General features: G+C 44.3%; 1 protein-coding gene across 1 annotated transcript in view; it reads left to right on the forward strand.

Moving 5' to 3' along the window:
* LOC143817947 (uncharacterized) overlaps positions 1–18,693 on the forward strand; it is a 119,051-nt gene that overhangs the window by 25,427 nt on the left and 74,931 nt on the right. Inside the window, exons 2-4 of the mRNA XM_077299409.1 lie at positions 6,106–6,260; positions 15,090–15,206; positions 15,942–16,058. Of these exons, the coding sequence (XP_077155524.1) occupies positions 6,106–6,260; positions 15,090–15,206; positions 15,942–16,058 (389 nt within the window). The remainder of the gene's footprint in view (positions 1–6,105; positions 6,261–15,089; positions 15,207–15,941; positions 16,059–18,693) is intronic.

The raw sequence follows: 18,693 nt of genomic DNA on the forward strand, positions 1-18,693 counted from the left end.
CAACCTGATGGTGGCAGCCGTCCCTCGGTACTCAGTCCCCAGCTGCCACTATTTCATCCGGTGTGCCAACCTGCATTACACAAGCTTGTGTCCCACAACATTAGCCTTGCCCTCAATAATGCAGTTACTGGGAAAGTCCACCTAACGACAGACACGTGGACAAGTTTTTCTGGGCAGGGATGGTACATCTCACTGATGGCACACTGGGATAACATACTGGATGCAGGGACCCAGTCGGACCTTGGGATGGAACATGTCCTCACGACACCAATGATTGCAGGCCCTATGTCAATCAGGGTTGCCTCCACAGTCTACAGCTCCTTCTCCTCCTCCTCCTCTTCAGCCTCCATCCCCAAAATGACCACATCAGTCACAAGCTAGAAGCACTGCCTCAGTCAAGCGGCAACAGGCTGTGCTGAAGCTAATATGCTTAGGTGACAAACTGCACAATGCTGAAGAGTTGTGGACAGCTCTAAAAGAGCAGGCCGATCTGTGGCTGACACCACTGAACCTACAGCCAGGCATGGTCGTGTGTGACAATGGCCGGAACCCGGTGGGAGCTCTGTGGCGAGGTGAGCTCACACACGTATCATGCCTGACCCATGTGCCTAACCTCATGGTTCAGGGGTTTCTCAAAACCTACCCAGAAAGTATGCCCCTTGTGTGCCCATTTTATAAAGTCAGCTACAATTTCCGCTGCCCTTGCCATGCTTCAGCAGCAATTGAAGCTTCCAGCTCACTGACTGGTGTGTGATGTTGCTACGCATTGGAACTCTACACTGCAGATGTTGGAAATGATTTGTGAGCAGAAGAATGCATTTGTTAACTACCAGCATCAACAAGGCCGTCGGTATTCAGTTCAGACTCCTCACTTAAGACCTCAGGAGTGGACATGGATGTCAGACATATGTACCTTCCTCAAAATCTTTGAGGGCTCAACCAAGATGGTCAGCGGCAATGACTCCATAATTAGCATCACAATACCGCTTCTCTGGGTTCTGAAATACTCTCTGCTCACAATCAAATAGGATACATTTCAGGCGGAGCACAATAAGATGGAGCAAGGAAGCATACAGGGTGATTATACGCAGCCCATCCTCATCTTATCCCAATGTGAATTGGGTGACAATGAGGACGAGGAGAAGGAAGAACAGTAGCTAGTTTCATGAGCTATAGACTGTAATACCTGCACAACTGTCATACCGTCATTTCATCGTGGATGGCCTGAGGACAGGGAGGAGGAGGAGGAGGGCAAGGTCAGTCGTCCTCTTGGTGTGGACATGGAAGCCTTGCCTGTTAGCAGTCTGGCACGCATGGCTGAGTTTATGTTGTGCTGTCTTTCCCATGACCCTCGCGCTCTCCAAATTTTGGGTGACAATCATTACTGGTTGGAGACACTTCTTGACCCACGCTACAAGGATAACTTTCTATCTCTTATTCCCAAGGTGAAAAGGTCTACTTAAATGGGGCAGTACCAGAGGGCCCTTGTTGCGGAGTTATTAAAAAAATTACCATCTGGAAACGCTGGAGGCAGAGGTCACAGTTCGTTGGACAACCAAGGAGTACAGGCGAGAGAGACTCCAATCCAGCAGAGACAAGAGAACACTGGCAATGTTCTGGGAGAGTTTTCTCAGACCCTCCCATTGCACAGACCCTGAGGCGTGGGGTACTCTCACAAGGAGTGCAAAGTTTTGTAAGATACTGAGGGAGTACCTTGCTGATCATACCAACATTCTCCGTGATTCCTCTGTGCCTTATAATTATTGCGTATCCAAGCTGAACAATTGTCACGAACTGGCTCTCTACGCCTTGGAGGACCTGGCCAGCCCTGCCACTAGCGTTTTGTTAGAGCAGGTTTTTAGTGCTGCTTGTGGAATTATAGCTGAAAAGCGCATCCGCCTGTCAACTGAAAATGCTCACAGGCTGACTCTTATAAAAATGAACAAGGGCTGGATTGGGCAAGACTTCTCAACACCACAGAATGATAGCAGCGTAACATAAACTCAAATCCAGTGTCTTTTATTGGGAGGTCTATTCCCGTGCACCTTTCACACCCACACATGGGTTTATGCTTCCTGATTTTGGCTATTTGCTGTTGTCCTGCTCCTTCTCCTCACCCTCATCCTCCACCACCAGATCACCAGGGTGACCATGGTCCGTGATGCAGCACCCACATAATTTTTTTAAAGGGTGTATATGATGCCCGTACAAAAAAATGGTTGTACAATATGTTCATGCATACCCCCCTTGGTAAATGTTTGTCAGGCCATACACTTAGTGCATGGGCATTACAAGTATAGGAGACCCGCTTCTTTCTAATGGGAACATTTTTTTATGAAGCCTTCTTCCACGTCCAAGCTGCATTTGAGTGCCTCCAAATTTTTGCCAGCCCTTGCATTCACTGCATAGACAAACAGTATGGGAGACCCACTTCCTAATAAAAGGAACATTGTTTTCAGGAGGCCCTGCTGTACGTTTCTCCAAAGGGGTATTATGGTGCGTCCAAATTTTTGGCAGCTCTTGCACTCACTGCAAAGACAAACAGTATGGGAGACCCACTTCTTAATAATGTGAAAATTGTTTTATGAGGCCCTCCTCCACGTCACTTCCAAGGGGTATTGGGGTGAGTCCAAATTTTTGGCAGCTCTTGCATTCACTGCATAGGCAAACAGTATGGGTGCCCCACCCCCTTTTGGGCCTCCGCCCCTTGTTGGGACCTCCAGTATGGAGTGAGCTGCTTTCCCACGAAACCTTCCATCCCCTGGTATCTCTTGGCCAGTCCGACCACTTCATCCGCATTCCGGGGATAACCCTTGGCAACCCAAGTCTGAACGGGCCTCGGCAGGGTGTGCACAAACTGGTCCATCACTACCCTTTCTACCATCTGCGCAGGCATAGAGGAATCTGGCTGCAGCACTTTGGGAGTGCAGGGGTTTGTCCCAGTGATACACACAACGGTGAACTCGCTGTGCTCTGAGTCATTGTTACCCCAAGCATGCAAGAATCTCCGTTTTTAGCTTGCCATACTCTTTAGCATCCTGCAAAGCTAAATCATAGTATGCTTTCTGGGGTTCTCCCATCAAGTATGGCACCAGTACCTCTGCCCACTGCTCTGGCCAGAGTTTCTCCCTCTCGGCGACCCTTCCAAACACCGTCAGGAAAGCCTCAACATTGCAATTCTCCATTTTACATTCTTCAGCCTCAACAATGCAGATCTCCACTGCATGTTGTTCTGCTTCAACACTTCAATTCTCTACTGCAGGTTCTTCAGCCTCAACAATGCAATTCACGGTAGGTTCTTCAGCTTCAATATTGCAATTCTCCATTCCAGGTTCTTCAGCCTCAACACTGCAATTCTCCACTGCAGGTTCTTCTGCCTCAACACTGCAATTCACTGCAGGTTCTTCAGCTTCAATATTGCAATTCTCCACTCCAGGTTCTTCAGCCTCAACACTGCAATTCTCTACTGCAGGTTCTTCAGCATCAACACAGCAATTCACTGCAGGTTCTTCAGCTTCAATATTGCAATTCTCCATTCCTGGCTCTTCAGCCTCAACACTGCAATTCTCCACTGCAGCTTCTTCAGCCTCAACACTGCAATTCACTGCAGGTTCTTCAGCATCAGTATTGCAATTCTCCACTGCAGGTTCTTCCGTCTCAACACTGAAATTCTCTACTGCAGGTTCTTCAGCCTCAACACTGCAATTCACTGCAGGTTCTTCATCTTCAATATTGCAATTCTCCTCTGCAGGTTCTCCAGTCTCAACACTGCAATTCTCCACTGCAGGTTCTTCAGCCTCAACACTGCAATTCACTGTGGGTTCTTCAGGTTCAATATTGAAATTCTGCTCTGCAGGTTCTTCAGCCTCAACACTGCAATTCACTGCAGGCTCTTCATCTTCAATATTGCAATTCTCCTCTGCAGGTTCTCCAGTCTCAACACTGCAATTCTCCACTGCAGGTTCTTCAGCCTCAACACTGCAATTCACTGTGGGTTCTTCAGGTTCAATATTGCAATTCTGCTCTGCAGGTTCTTCAGCCTCAACACTGCAATTCACTGCATAGGCAAACAGTATGGAAGAACCACTTCCTAATAATGGGAATATTGTTTTCAGGAGGTCCTGCTGTACGTCTCTTCAAAGGGGTTTTGGGATGCGCACAAATTTTGGCCAGGCCTTGCATTCACTGCATAGGCAAACAGTATCGGAGAACCACTTCCTAATAATGGGAACATTATTTTCAGGAGGCCCTCTTGTTCGTCTATTCAAAGGGGTATTGGGGTGCGTGTACATTTTGGCCAGGCCTTACATTCACTGTATAGGCAAACAGTATGGGAGACCCCTGCCTAATAATGGGAAAATGGTTTTCAGGAGGCCCTCCTATACGTCTCTTCAAAGTGGTATTGGGGTGCATTCAAATTTTGGGCAGCCCTGCCACTTACTGCATAGGCAAACACTATGGGAGACCCACTTCCTAATAATGGGACAATTTTTTCATGAGGCCCTCCTGTACATCTCGTCAAAGGGGTTTTGGGGTGCGTTCTAATTTTTGGCAACCCTGCCACTCACTGCACACGCAATAACAGTATAGGATACCCACTGTTTAATAATGGGAACAACAAAGCATAGCCGGCTGTTGGATCTCTAAAAATATTAAAGGCCACCTGACTTTCAGAGTCCCTCCTTCATAAATGAAACAGGATGTTTCTGATGATGTGTCACACACCACATGGCCAGATAAGGTTGTAAAATGTTAAAATGACATTACCCAGTGAATGCATTTGTCTTGGTTGAAAGCAATGCTGAAGTTCAAAAATGCATCAAAAACACTACGTGTGAACATAGCCCAAGGTGTGGAGGAGCTTTTTTGTTTTTGGTTATTTATTTTGCCTTATATACAAGTCATTAGCCTGCAAAGGATGTTCCTTAAAACATTTCCCAGGAAAATCTATTTTGGTTTCGTTTTTGTATGTTTTATTGTGAGTCTGTAAAAGTGGCGTAAGACTCTGACAACATTGTTCACAGCAGTGACCTGGGAGTCAGAAATGCTTCCAGGGGTCTTCCCCATGCTGTTCTCATGTCATTTGAGCACTGTTCCCATCGATTTCCGCAATTTCTAGTCCCTCTTAAGACCTCCGGGGGGCCACAGTAAAAATCCTTGCATTTCCCATAGACTTACATTCGGCTCGTTGTTCTGGTTGAGTACCCGAGTATTCCAATATGCTCCACCTGAGCAACGAGCACCCGAGCATTTTAGTGCTCGCCCATCACTAGTTATCATTCATATTCTCTGAAAAAAAAGCCAAGAAAGCAAAAATGCTTCCGGGTATGTAAACTTTTGAGCACAACTTTATACAATATATATGTGTTGTCCCAATCGTTGCCATGGTGACCCGATGGCAACGCAGCAGGGTCTCCGATCCAAAGGCAGAGGGGCTTGCGGAATGCTGCGGAGCATTTCAGGGATTAAATTGCCGGGAGCAATCTGTGACCGCTCCTGGCACTTAGTGCTGGGTGTCAGCTGTCAGAATCAGCTGACACCCAGCGGCGATGGCCCACACACCCCTCGTGTGCCCGGACAATTGCTCAGATGTAATATCCATCCCCGGTCAAAAAGGACACAGGCACAGGGATGGAATATATGTCAGAAAAGGGTTAAAACATGCCTCGCCTAAAAAAAGTTATTTCTCTGTTGGACAACGATTTTAACCCATGTTAAAGCAACCAAAGGGAGGCAGCTGATTGGTCAGGACAAACAGCACAGTTCTCTATCCCCACACCTGGCACAGCCCACCCACAGAGCACACTCAGTTGCAGAGAAAAATTAACAGTTATCAAAATCATGCAGAGGAAAGGACACAATATTTCTTGTGGTAATACAGAAAAACATGTCACTGCTAAAATTGACAAATTGTAATTATTTATGTGATATTAGCTTTAGTAAGTAATTATTTGTTTTGGGTGATTTTTTGATAATCCAGAGAAATAGGCAAGTATGCGTTCATGTGTCATATATTTTACTGTCTGTAAAGACTCGTACAGTCTTGCACTTAATGCTACCATTATGTTATTAAGTGACCACTAGATATTTTTTTCTCCTTTTCAGATTTTGTTTCAGCATACAGCAAGTTCACCCAAGAAGCTATAGAAGAATATGTTAAAAAAAATAATACTTCATCCATCTCAGTAGAAGACTTGAAACTTATAAACCCACGTGTGGCAACTTACTGCCTGGATAAGATGACTGAACAATTGTACCAGGTTAGCAAGCACAGAGTTTGGTTTCTTAAATATGTAGGAGGGTTCGTACCCTTTTATTATGATTGCAAAGCTTTTATAAAAAAAATATTTCTTTATAATGTCACACTGCCACACTACCATGTACAGTGCACATATGTACTGTATATGTTAAAGCAAAGAAGACAGAAGCTTTAAAAAATGGCTGCTGTTTTCTCACTAGGGTCCTCACCAGTTGCTGCCAGTGGAGGACCAATGTTGAGAACAAAGAGGGTGTATAGTTGAGCAAAAGATTTCCAAGACTCCGAACCAGCATCTTCACTGTTACTCCATGGCAGCCAGACGATGGCAGTGCACACCTCCTCTGCTGGCCCTCAAATGCCAGCAACCTGGGTATCTTTTGTGATTAATAGCATCCTAGAATGTATGGCATGATTTCTTATGGGGCCAAGTGACAAGGATGATGGCTTTTAAGTGTGAGCTCATAGTACCAATGAGAACACTGAACCAGGGTCCTGCAAATCTTTTTGCTCAATTCTACTTGAACAGCCACCGTAAATCAGTGTAGATATCTTATGGCTTTTGGGCTATATAGACTTGATCCAACTTTACCAGTAAACAAAACTAGTAGGATCCACTGAAAAAGAAATATCACATGGAGTCTTGCTAGGAGGTTTGGAAGAAGGTGGTTTGCATTCAAAGTCTCACGATACATGGCTCAATTCATTCTTTCAAGTACACGGATCAGTCGTCCAAGTCCCTTTGTAGAGAAACAGCCCCAAAGCATGATGTTGCCACCCCTATACTTCACAGTAGGTATGGTGTTCTTTGGATGCAGCTCAGCATTCTGTCTCTTCCAAACAAGTTTTGTTTCTACCAAACAGTTCTACTTTGGTTTCATCAGACCACATGACATTTTCCCAATAATTTTCTGGATAATCCAAATGCTCTCCAGCAAACTTCAGATGGGCCTGGATATGTACTGGCTTAAGCAGGGGGACACTGTTATGACCTGGTGGTTAAGGAGCAACACTGATATGACCTGGTGGTTAAAGAGCAACATGGGACGAGCTCTGAGGAGGTGGTATCTATACTGACCGCAGTTCCTAATCCTAACACCAACACTAGTAATAGCCGTGGGATGTTCCTGTCACTCCCTAGACACCTCGTCACAGCCTAAGAACTAACTACCCCTACAGATGGAAACAGAAAGCTATCTTGCCTCAGAGAAAATCCCAAAAGGAAAGATAGCCCCCCACAAATATTGACTGTGATTGGAGAGGGAAATGACATACACAGAAATGAAAACAGATTTTAGCAAAGGAGGCCAATACTAATCTAGATAGACAGAATAGAAAAGGATACTGTGCGGTCAGTATTAAAAACTAAAAATCCACGCAGAGTTTACAAAAATAATCTCCACACCGACTCACGGTATGGAGAGGGCAAATCTGCTTCCCCAGAGCTTCCAGCTAGCCTGAATATATCATAATGACAAGCTGAACAAAAAGAAACATAACAAGAGCTGAGCAATAAAGTCCACAGCAAATGGACAACCAAAGAACTAGCAAGAACTTATCTTTTGCTGAAATGGACAGGCCATCAGAGAAATCCAAGGAGAGATCTGAATCCAACCCTGAAACATTGACAGCTGGCATTGAATGAAGACCAGAGCCAAGTTAAATAGCAAAGCCAGGAGAGATGATAAGTGAAAGCAGCTGCTACTGCTAAACCCAAGGAGCAGCAGTTCCACTCGAAACCACCAGAGGGAGCCCAAGGGCAGAACTCACAAAAGTACCATTAACAACCACAGGAGGGAGCCCAAGAACGGAATTCACAACAGTACCCCCCCATTGAGGAGGGGTCACCGAACCCTCACCAGAGCCCCCAGGCCAATCAGGACGAGCAAAGTGAAAAGCACGCACCAAATCGGCAGCATGGACATCGGAGGCAACAACCCAAGAATTATCCTCCTGGCCATAACCAGACCAGATACTGAAGCTTCCGCCTCGAAAAATGAGAATCCAAAATCTTCTCCACCACATATTCCAACTCCCCCTCAACCAACACCGGAGCAGGAGGATCAACGGAGGGAACCATGGGCACCACATATCTCCGCAACAAAGATCTATGGAAAACATTATGGATGGAAAAAGAAGCTGGAAGGGCCAAACGAAAAGACACCGGATTGATAATTTCAGAAATCTTATAAGGACCAATAAAACGAGGCTTGAACTTAGGGGAAGAAACCTTCATAGGAACATGACGAGAAGACAACCAGACCAAATCCCCAACACGAAGCCGGGGACCAACACACCGACAACGGTTAGCAAAACGTTGAGCCTTTTCCTGAGACAACGTTAAATTGTCCACCACATGAGTCCAAATCTGCTGTAACCTGTCCACCACAGAATCCACACCAGGACAGTCAGAAGGCTCAACCTGCCCTGAAGAAAAACGAGGATGAAAACCAAAGTTACAAAAGAAAGGCGAAACCAAGGTAGCCGAACTAGCCCGATTATTAAGGGCAAACTCGGCCAACGGCAAGAAGGTCACCCAATCATCCTGATCAGCAGACACAAAGCATCTCAAATAGGTTTCCAAGGTCTGATTGGTTCGCTCTGTTTGGCTATTTGTCTGAGGATGAAATGCTGAAGAAAAAGACAAATCAATGCCCATTCTAGCACAAAAGGACCGCCAAAACCTAGAAACAAACTGGGAACCTCTGTCAGACACAATATTCTCCGGAATGCCATGCAAACGAACCACATGCTGAAAAAATAATGGAACCAAATCAGAGGAGGAAGGCAACTTAGGCAAAGGTACCAAATGGACCATCTTAGAAAACCGGTCACAAACCACCCAGATGACAGACATCGTCTGAGAAACAGGAAGATCAGAAATAAAATCCATGGAAATATGCGTCCAGGGCCTCTCAGGGACCGGCAAAGGCAAAAGCAACCCACTAGCACGGGAACAGCAAGGCTTGGCCCGGGCACAAGTCCCACAGGACTGCACAAAAGAACGCACATCCCGCGACAAGGAAGGCCACCAAAAGGACCTAGCAACCAACTCTCTGGTACCAAAAATCCCAGGATGACCAGCCAATACTGAACAATGAAACTCAGAAATTACCTTACTAGTCCATCTATCAGGAACAAACAGTTTCCCCACTGAACAGCGGTCAGGTTTATCAGCCTGAAACTCCCGAAGCACCCGCCGTAAATCAGGGGAGATGGCAGAAAGAATCACCCCCTCCTTGAGAACACCAACCGGCTCAAGGACTCCCGGAGAATCAGGCAAAAAACTCCTAGAAAGGGCATCAGCCTTCACATTCTTAGATCCCGGAAGATACGAGACCACAAAATCAAAACGGGAGAAAAACAGAGACCATTGAGCTTGTCTAGGATTCAACCGCTTGGCAGACTTAAGGTAAATCAGATTCTTATGATCGGTCAAGACCACAACGCGATGCTTGGCTCCCTCAAGCCAATGTCACCACTCCTCAAATGCCCACTTCATAGCCAACAACTCCCAATTGCCGACATCATAATTACGCTCAGCAGGCGAAAACTTTCTGGAGAAGAAAGCACACGGTTTCATCAAAGAGCCATCAGAACTTCTCTGAGACAAAACTGCCCCTGCCCCAATCTCAGAAGCGTCAACCTCAACCTGAAAAGGGAGAGAAACATCTGGCTAACGCAACACAGGGGCAGAAGTAAAAGACGTTTAAGCTCCTGAAAGGCCTCAACAGCCGCAGAGGACCAATTCATCACATCAGCGCCTTTCTTTGTCAAATCGGTCAGAGGCTTAACCACACTGGAAAAATTAGCAATGAAGTGGCGATAAAAATTAGCAAAGCCCAAAAATTTCTGAAGGCTCTTCACAGATGTGGGTTGAGTCCAATCATGAATGGCCTGGACCTTAACAGGGTCCATTTCAATAGCCGAGGGAGAAAAAATGAAACCCAAAAAAGAAACCTTCTGAACTCCAAAGAGGCACTTAGACCCCTTCACAAACAACGCATTAGCACGAAGGATCTGAAATACCATCCTGACCTGCTTCACATGAGACTCCCAATCGTCGGAAAAAACCGAAATATCATCCAAATATACAATCATGAATTTATCCAGATAATTCCGGAAGATATCATGCATAAAGGACTGAAACACAGATGGAGCATTAGAGAGCCCGAATGGCATCACAAGGTATTCAAAATGGCCTTCGGGCGTATTAAATGCTGTTTTCCATTCATCACCCTGTTTAATACGAACAAGATTATACGCCCCTCGAAGGTCGATCTTGGTAAACCAACTAGCCCCCTTAATCCGAGCAAACAAATCAGAAAGCAAAGGTAAAGGGTACTGGAATTTGACCGTGATCTTATTGAGAAGGCGATAATCTATACAGGGCCTCAAGGAGCCATCCTTCTTGGCAACAAAAAAGAACCCCGCTCCCAACGGTGACGAAGACGGGCGAATATGCACCTTCTCCAAAGACTCCTTTACATAACTCCGCATAGCGGCATGCTCTGGCACAGACAGATTGAAAAGTCGACCCTTGGGGAACTTACAGCCAGGAATCAAGTTAATAGCACAATCGCAGTCCCTATGAGGAGGAAGGGAACTGGACTTGGGCTCATCAAATATATCCTGGAAATCCGACAAAAACTCAGGAACTTCAGAAAAGGGGGAAGAGGAAATTTACATCAAAGGAACATTACTATGTATCCGTTGACAACCCCAACTAGTCACAGAGATAGATTTCCAATCCAGCACTGGATTATGTACCTGCAACCATGGAAAACCCAGCACAACAACATCATGCAAATTATGCAACACCAAATTGCGAATATCTTCCTGATGTGCTGGAGCCATGTACATGGTCAACTGTGTCCAGTACTGAGGTTTATTCTTGGCCAATGGCGTAGCATCAATCCCCCTTAGGGGAATAGGGCTCGGCAAAGGTTCCAAGGAAAAACCACAGCGTTTGGCAAATTCTAAGTCCATTAAGTTCAGGGCAGTGCCTGAATCCACAAATGCCATAACAGAAAAGGACGACAATGAGCAAATCAGAGTAACAGACAAGAGAAATTTAGGCTGTACAGTACTAATGGTAACAGACCTAGCAACCCTCTTAGTACGCTTAGGGCAATCAGAAATAGCATGAGTAGAGTCACCACAGTAAAAACACAGCCCATTCTGACGTCTGAATTCCTGCCGTTCTGCTCTAGTCAAAATCCTATCACATTGCATAGGCTCAGGACTCTGCCCAGAGGACACCGCCATATGGTGCACCACCTTGCACTCGCGCAGGCGCCGATCAATCTGAATGGCCAAAGACATTGATTCATTCAAACCAGCAGGCGTGGGGAACCCCACCATAATATCTTTAAGGGCTTCAGAAAGACCCTTTCTGAAAATTGCTGCCAGGGCATACTCATTCCATTTTGTGAGCACAGACCACTTTCTAAATTTCTGGCAGTATACTTCTGCCGCTTCCTGACCCTGACACAGAGCCAGCAAGGTTTTTTCTGCCTGATCCACAGAATTAGGTTCGTCATACAGCAATCCGAGCGCTTGAAAAAATGCGTCTACATTGAGCAATGCAGGATTCCCTGGCTCAAGGGAGAATGCCCAGTCCTGCGGGTCTCCACGCAGCAGAGAATTGACAATCTTCACCTGCTGAATGGGGTCACCAGAGGAACGGGGTCTCAAAGCAAAAAACAATCTGCAGTTATTTTTAAAGTTCAAAAATTTTGATCTATCCCCAGAAGGTAAAAGAGCAACATGGGACGAGCTCTGAGGAGGTGGTATCTATACTGACCGCAGTTCCTAATCCTAACACCAACACTAGTAATAGCCGTGGGATGTTCCTGTCACTCCCTAGACACCTCGTCACAGCCTAAGAACTAACTACCCCTACAGATGGAAACAGAAAGCTATCTTGCCTCAGAGAAAATCCCAAAAGGAAAGATAGCCCCCCACAAATATTGACTGTGAGTGGAGAGGGAAATGACATACACAGAAATGAAAACAGATTTTAGCAAAGGAGGCCAATACTAATCTAGATAGACAGAATAGAAAAGGATACTGTGCGGTCAGTATTAAAAACTAAAAATCAACGCAGAGTTTACAAAAATAATCTCCACACCGACTCACGGTATGGAGAGGGCAAATCTGCTTCCCCAGAGCTTCCAGCTAGCCTGAATATATCATAATGACAAGCTGGACAAAAAGAAACATAACAAGAGCTGAGCAATAAAGTCCACAGCAAATGGACAACCAAAGAACTAGCAAGAACTTATCTTTTGCTGAAATGGACAGGCCATCAGAGAAATCCAAGGAGAGATCTGAATCCAACCCTGAAACATTGACAGCTGGCATTGAATGAAGACCAGAGCCAAGTTAAATAGCAAAGCCAGGAGAGACGATAAGTGAAAGCAGCTGCTACTGCTAAACCCAAGGAGCAGCAGTTCCACTCGAAACCACCAGAGGGAGCCCAAGGGCAGAACTCACAAAAGTGCCATTAACAACCACAGGTGGGAGCCCAAGAACGGAATTCACAACAGGACACATCTGGAACTGCAGGTTCTGAGTCCCTGGCGGCATAGTATGTTACTGATGGTGGCCTTTTTTTACGGTGGTCCCAGCTTTATGCAGGTCATTCACTAGGTCCCCCTGTGTGGTTCTGGGATATTTGCTCACCATTCTTGTGATCATTTTGACCCCACGAGGTGAAATCTTTCATGGAACCCCAGTTCGAGGGAGATTATCAGTGGTCTTGCATGTCTTCCATTTTCTTATTATTGCTCCCACAGTTGATTTCATCACACCAAGCTGCTTGCCCACTGCACATTCTGTCTTCCCAGTCTGGTGCAGGGCTACAATTTTTATTCTGGTGTCATACCACAGCTCTTTGGTCTTCACCATAGTGGAGTTTGTAGTGTGACTGGTTGAGGTTGTGGACAGGTGTCTTTTATACTGATAACAAGGTCAAACAAGTGCTATTACTACAGGTAATGAGTGGAGGACAGAGGAGCCTCTTAAAGATTAAGTTACAGGTCTGTGAGAGCCAGAAATCTTGCATGTTTTAGGTGACCAAATACTTATTTTCCAACATAAATTGCAAAATAAATCTTGACAAATCAGACAAGGTGATTTTCGGGATTTGTTTTCTCATTTTGACTTTCATCTTTTTAAGTGGGAGAACTTGCACAACTGGTGGCTGACTAAACACTTTTTTTCCCCACTGTATGCATAAAATGAACACCTTCAATAGGGTTATTCTCTGTGAGACCCCAACAGCTCATATAGCTTATGGATGGGCCATAAATTATAGTCCCCAAAAACTCTTTAATTATTATCTTTACTTGGGAGTCAGGCTTACATACCAAGGCCGCCAGTTTAATAATTTTGTACTGTTTTTTTCTGCTTACACAAAATTTAAACATTTCATGTAAAATAGCGCTGTGAACTTGCAGATATAAATTTAATCTTCATGTTAATAGCCTTCTGAAACAGTACGGCGCAGGCACTGAGAGCCCCGCTGCCTGAGGAAATTAACTTTCTTCTCCCGGCAGCATTTGGATTTCAGTCACCGCTCAGTGTACAGAAAGCAGAGGCTGTTCCCATGCCCCACACTGCCTGACAGTCGCTCAGCTTTAGGGCGGGCTGGCTGTCAGCCAGTACTGGGGGAGCGATTACAGCTGCCACTCTCTATGCACTGAGCAGTGACTGAACCGGCACCGATGCCGCCCCTATGACTGAAACCCGAACGCTGCCGGGGAGAATAAAGTTCATTTCCTCAGACAGCGGGGCTCTCAGTGCTGGCGCTGTACGATGTCACAACGCTATTAACCTGCAGATTAGCCCCATATCTGCAGGTTAATAGCATTATTTTACATGACAGTTTCCATTTAAAGCTTTATGTAATGTATTTCTTATAAAATCATTTAACATTAATACAAAAATAATAACTATATTATTGTATATATGTGTCTGTAGTTAACACTGATGCCAAAAACACTGGGTTTAGGTTTAACATCTAGCTATACCATATTCCTGACATTGTTATTACTAGTAATATGCCTTGTAGGAAAGAAAAAGCGCAGATAGTGTCTTATCTCACGATTTAAAGGAAGATTCACCAGTAATGTAGCTGTTCACCTGATGTAGAAGATTCATAGGCATATAGTGCCGGCTGCCGCAGATCCACCGGTCGACACGCGACCGTAGGTAAAACGCTGAATAGGAGAATTTGTGGGTTATGATCCGCGCTGCCAGCTCATCCAGAAACAGACAAAAACAGACAAGTACTTGTGGTATTTTCCTGAAGAAGGAGTCATATGCCTTCCGAAACGCGTAGAATAAACCCCTGTTCAATTGTACATTTTGTCTGTTTCTGGATGAGCTGGCAGCGCGGATCATAACCCACAAATCCTCCTATTCAGCGTTTTGACATTGTTATTAGATTCATTAGATATATCCAAAATTCTATCAAAGAGACTCTATGGTTAGTCTATAAAGTAGTAAAATATTATTTATTGAATTTGTCGACCTCCCAAAACGCTCAATTTTTATCCCATATTAAAGTGTCACTAGATACAAATCTATTATATTACTATTACGTAGTAGTCAGTTTTTCTACTTGACTTTACACTGTTTCTATTTGCTTAAGGTGTTTGGCCCAGTTAATAAAAACTGTATAACAGGAACATTTTTTTTCTTACAGGAACCAGTCAGAGAGTTAATTTATCTAGAGCAGTCTAAGAAATCAAAGCCGTTCTCTGACTAAGATAGTTTTACTGTCTGACAGTTTCATAATCAAGTCCAATTGTGTTTTATATTACAGGATAAAGAACTAAATGTTGAAGATGAAATTAGACAGGATGTCCCGAAAGGAGAAAAAGATTTAGAACAAGGGAAATGTAAAGAGTCAGCACTGATACATCAGTCATCCGTTTCTGAGGTACGTTATGTTTTTTTCTTTTAAATGTTCAGCAAACATATTTGTATTTCCATAGTGTTACCATATGATGATATACTGTATAATGCAGACATACAGTACTCTTTAGACACTTAAAAAAGCCATCCTATTAATATTTTTTTTATATTAAATGTGTGTATATATATATATGCATGTACAGTGGGGAAAAAAGTATTTAGTCAGCCACCAATTGTGCAAGTTCCCCCACTTAAAAAGATGAAAGTGGCCTGTAATTGACATAATAGGTAGACCACAACTTATTCTATATATGTATCTGTAGTTAACACTGATGCCAAAAACACTGGGATAAAGTTTAACATCTATCTATACCATATTCCTGACATTGATATATTAGATTCATTAGATATATCCAAAATTCTATCAAAGAGACTCTATGGTTAGTCTATAAAGTAGTAATATACTATTTATTGAGAATTTGTCGACCTCCCAAGAAGCACAAATTTTATCTCATAGTAAAGTGTCACTAGATACAAATCTATTATATTACTATTAAGTAGTAGTCATTTTTTCTACTTGACTTTATACTGTTTTTATTTGTTAAAACTTTTGGCCCAGTTAATAAAAACTGTATAACTGGAACCAGTTAGAGAGTTAATTTATCTAGAACACTCTAAGAAATCAAAGCTATTATCTGACCAAGACAATTTTACTGTCCAACAGTCTCATAATCAAGTCCAATTGTGTTTTATATTACAGGATAAAGAACTAAACAATGAAGATGAAATTGTACCGGACATCCTGAAAAATGAAAAAGATTTAGAACAAGAGAAATGTAAGGAGCTGGCACCAATACATCAGTCATCCGTTTCTGAGGTACATTATGTTTTTTTTTTATAAATGTTCAGCAAATATATTTGTATTTCCATAGTGCTCCCATATGATGATATACTGCATGATGCAGACATACTCTTTAGATACTTAAAGAAGCCCTCCTATTAATATTTTTTTTTAATATTAAATGTGTGTATATATGCATGTACAGTGGGGAAAAAAGTATTTAGTCAGCCGCCAATTATTATTATTATTTGGTCATTAACAAAAGTTCATATCAATATTTTGTTATATATCCTTTGTTGGCAATGACAGCAAAGGTCAAATGTTTTCTGTAAGTCTTCACAAGGTTGGCACGCACTGTTGGTGGTCTGTTGGCCCATTCCTCCATGCAGATTTCCTCTAGAGCAGTGATATTTTGGGCCTATCGCTGGGCGACGCGGACTTTCAACTCCCTCCAAAGGTTTTATATGGGGTTGAGATCTGGAGACTGGCTAGGCCACTCCAGGACCTTCATGTTAGGGGTCGAGTTCCCACCTCTGCACAGGGGGAATCTTGGGCCTTCTCCGCTGCGGTCTCCCATTCGTCTCCTGCCGCAGTGGAGTCTGCTCAGCGGAGACGTCGGTCCCTGCGTCTCGCTCAGTCTGACTCTGTACAAAGGGTTACTGCTGCTTTTCCAGCTTCTGCCATTGAAGCCAGTGCTGGGCAACGGCGAGCAGATGCTTTTGGGACTAAGTCCTGCTTTTCTCCTTCTGAGCATGCCCAGAGTAAGATCTCTCATTGGAGATCAAGGGTCACATGCTTAGATACTGCAGCAAAGCCCATTGGTTCTCCAGGAAGGTCCTGAAGGTGCTCAGGCTCTGTGACAGCCTCTCATTGGTCCTTCTAGGAAGGTCTTGTACTTGCTGCAGCTATAAAAGGCTCGCATGGCCGCACAGCCATGCGCTAGTATCAATCCAAATATGTGCTTTGTGCCAGTGTGGTTATGTATGAATAGATTCAGGGACCCGGCTGAAATAAGCCCCTAGAATACCGGCACCTCCAGTGAGGAGATTGTATGTATGTATTCAGGGACCCGGCTGAAATAAGCCCCTAGAATTCCGGCACCTCCGGTGAGGAGATTGCGTGTGTGCATAACCACTGACTGCTATCAGTTCGGCAGCAAGCTTGTGCTCCTGTGAGGCTAACAGGGCACAGTGCTTTCCTCTCACAGCTACTCTGTGAAGTAACAGAGCTAGTCTCCACCGCCAAACAGTGCCACCATTCACTAGCAGCAGGTTCCTCCTGCGCGGTGGACCCCGGGCTGCGAACGCACCATTTATAATAAATAGCTATATTTACTCGGTGCGTTCCGCTAGCTGTAACACTTCATATACTTCTCACGAATCCACTCCTTCATTTCCCTGGTGGTGTGCTTGGGATCATTATCATGCTGAAAGACCCATCCACGTTTCATCTTCAATGCCCTTGCTGATGGAGGGAGGTTTGCATTCAATATCTCACGATATATGGCCCTGATTCATTCTTTCATGTACACGGATCAGTCATCCTGGTCCCTTTGCAGAGAAACAGCCCCAAAGCATGATATTGCCACCCCCATGCTTCACAGTAGGTATGGTGTTCTTTGGATGCAACTCAGCATTCTGTCTCCTTGAAACATGACAAGTTTTGTTTCTACCAAACAGTTCTACTTTAGTTTCATCAGACCATATGACATTCTTCTAGATAATCCAAATGCTCTCTAGGAAATTCACACAGGCCCGGACATGTACTGGCTTTAGCAGGGGGACATGTCTGGCACTGCAGGATCTGAGTTCTTGGCTGCGTAGTGTGCTACTGATGGTAGCCTTTGCTACGGTGGTCCTAGCTCTATGCAAGTCATTCACTAGGTCCCCCCGTGTGGTTCTGGGATTTTTGCTCACTGTTCTCGTGATCATTTTGACCCCACAGGGTGAGATCTTGTGTGGAGCCCCAGATTGAGGGAGATTATCAGTGATCTTGTATATCTTCCATTTTCTTATTATTGCTCCCTCAGTTGATTTCATCACACCGAGCTGCTTGCCCATTGCAGATTCATTCTTCCCAGCCTGGTGCAGGGCTGCAACTTTGTTTCTGGTGTCCTACGACAGCTCTTTGGTCTTCACCATAGTGGAGTTTGTAGTGTGACTGTTTGAGGTTGTGGACAGGTGTCTTTTATACTTATAACAAGGTCAAACAGGTGCCATTACTGCAGGTAATGAGTGGATGACAGAGGAGCCTCTCAAAGAAGCTACAGGTCTGTGACAGCCAGAAATCTTGGATGATTTAAGGTGACCAAATACTTATTTTCCACCATAATTTGCAAAGCAAATCAGACAAGGTGATGTTCTGGATTTGTTTTCTCATTTTGACTCTCATAGTCGTGGTCTACCTATGATGTCAATTACACACCTCTCTCATCTTTTTAAGTGGGAGAACTTGCACAATTGGTGACTGACTAAATATTTTTTTCCCCACTGAACTATAAAGTAAGTGTATTAATATACCCAACTACCACTGCTTTTTCCAGGATTCAGCACAGTTCTAGTCCTCTTCTCAGTGACATCACTGATTTCCAGATTCTCTAGGTCACACTGCCCTCTGCGTGGCACGAAAGTGACTTTTACAGTGTAAATCTATGGAGCGTCAGAACGAGGCT

Source organism: Ranitomeya variabilis, chromosome 3 (assembly GCF_051348905.1).
Source record: "Ranitomeya variabilis isolate aRanVar5 chromosome 3, aRanVar5.hap1, whole genome shotgun sequence".
NCBI classification, from domain to species: Eukaryota; Metazoa; Chordata; class Amphibia; order Anura; family Dendrobatidae; genus Ranitomeya; species Ranitomeya variabilis.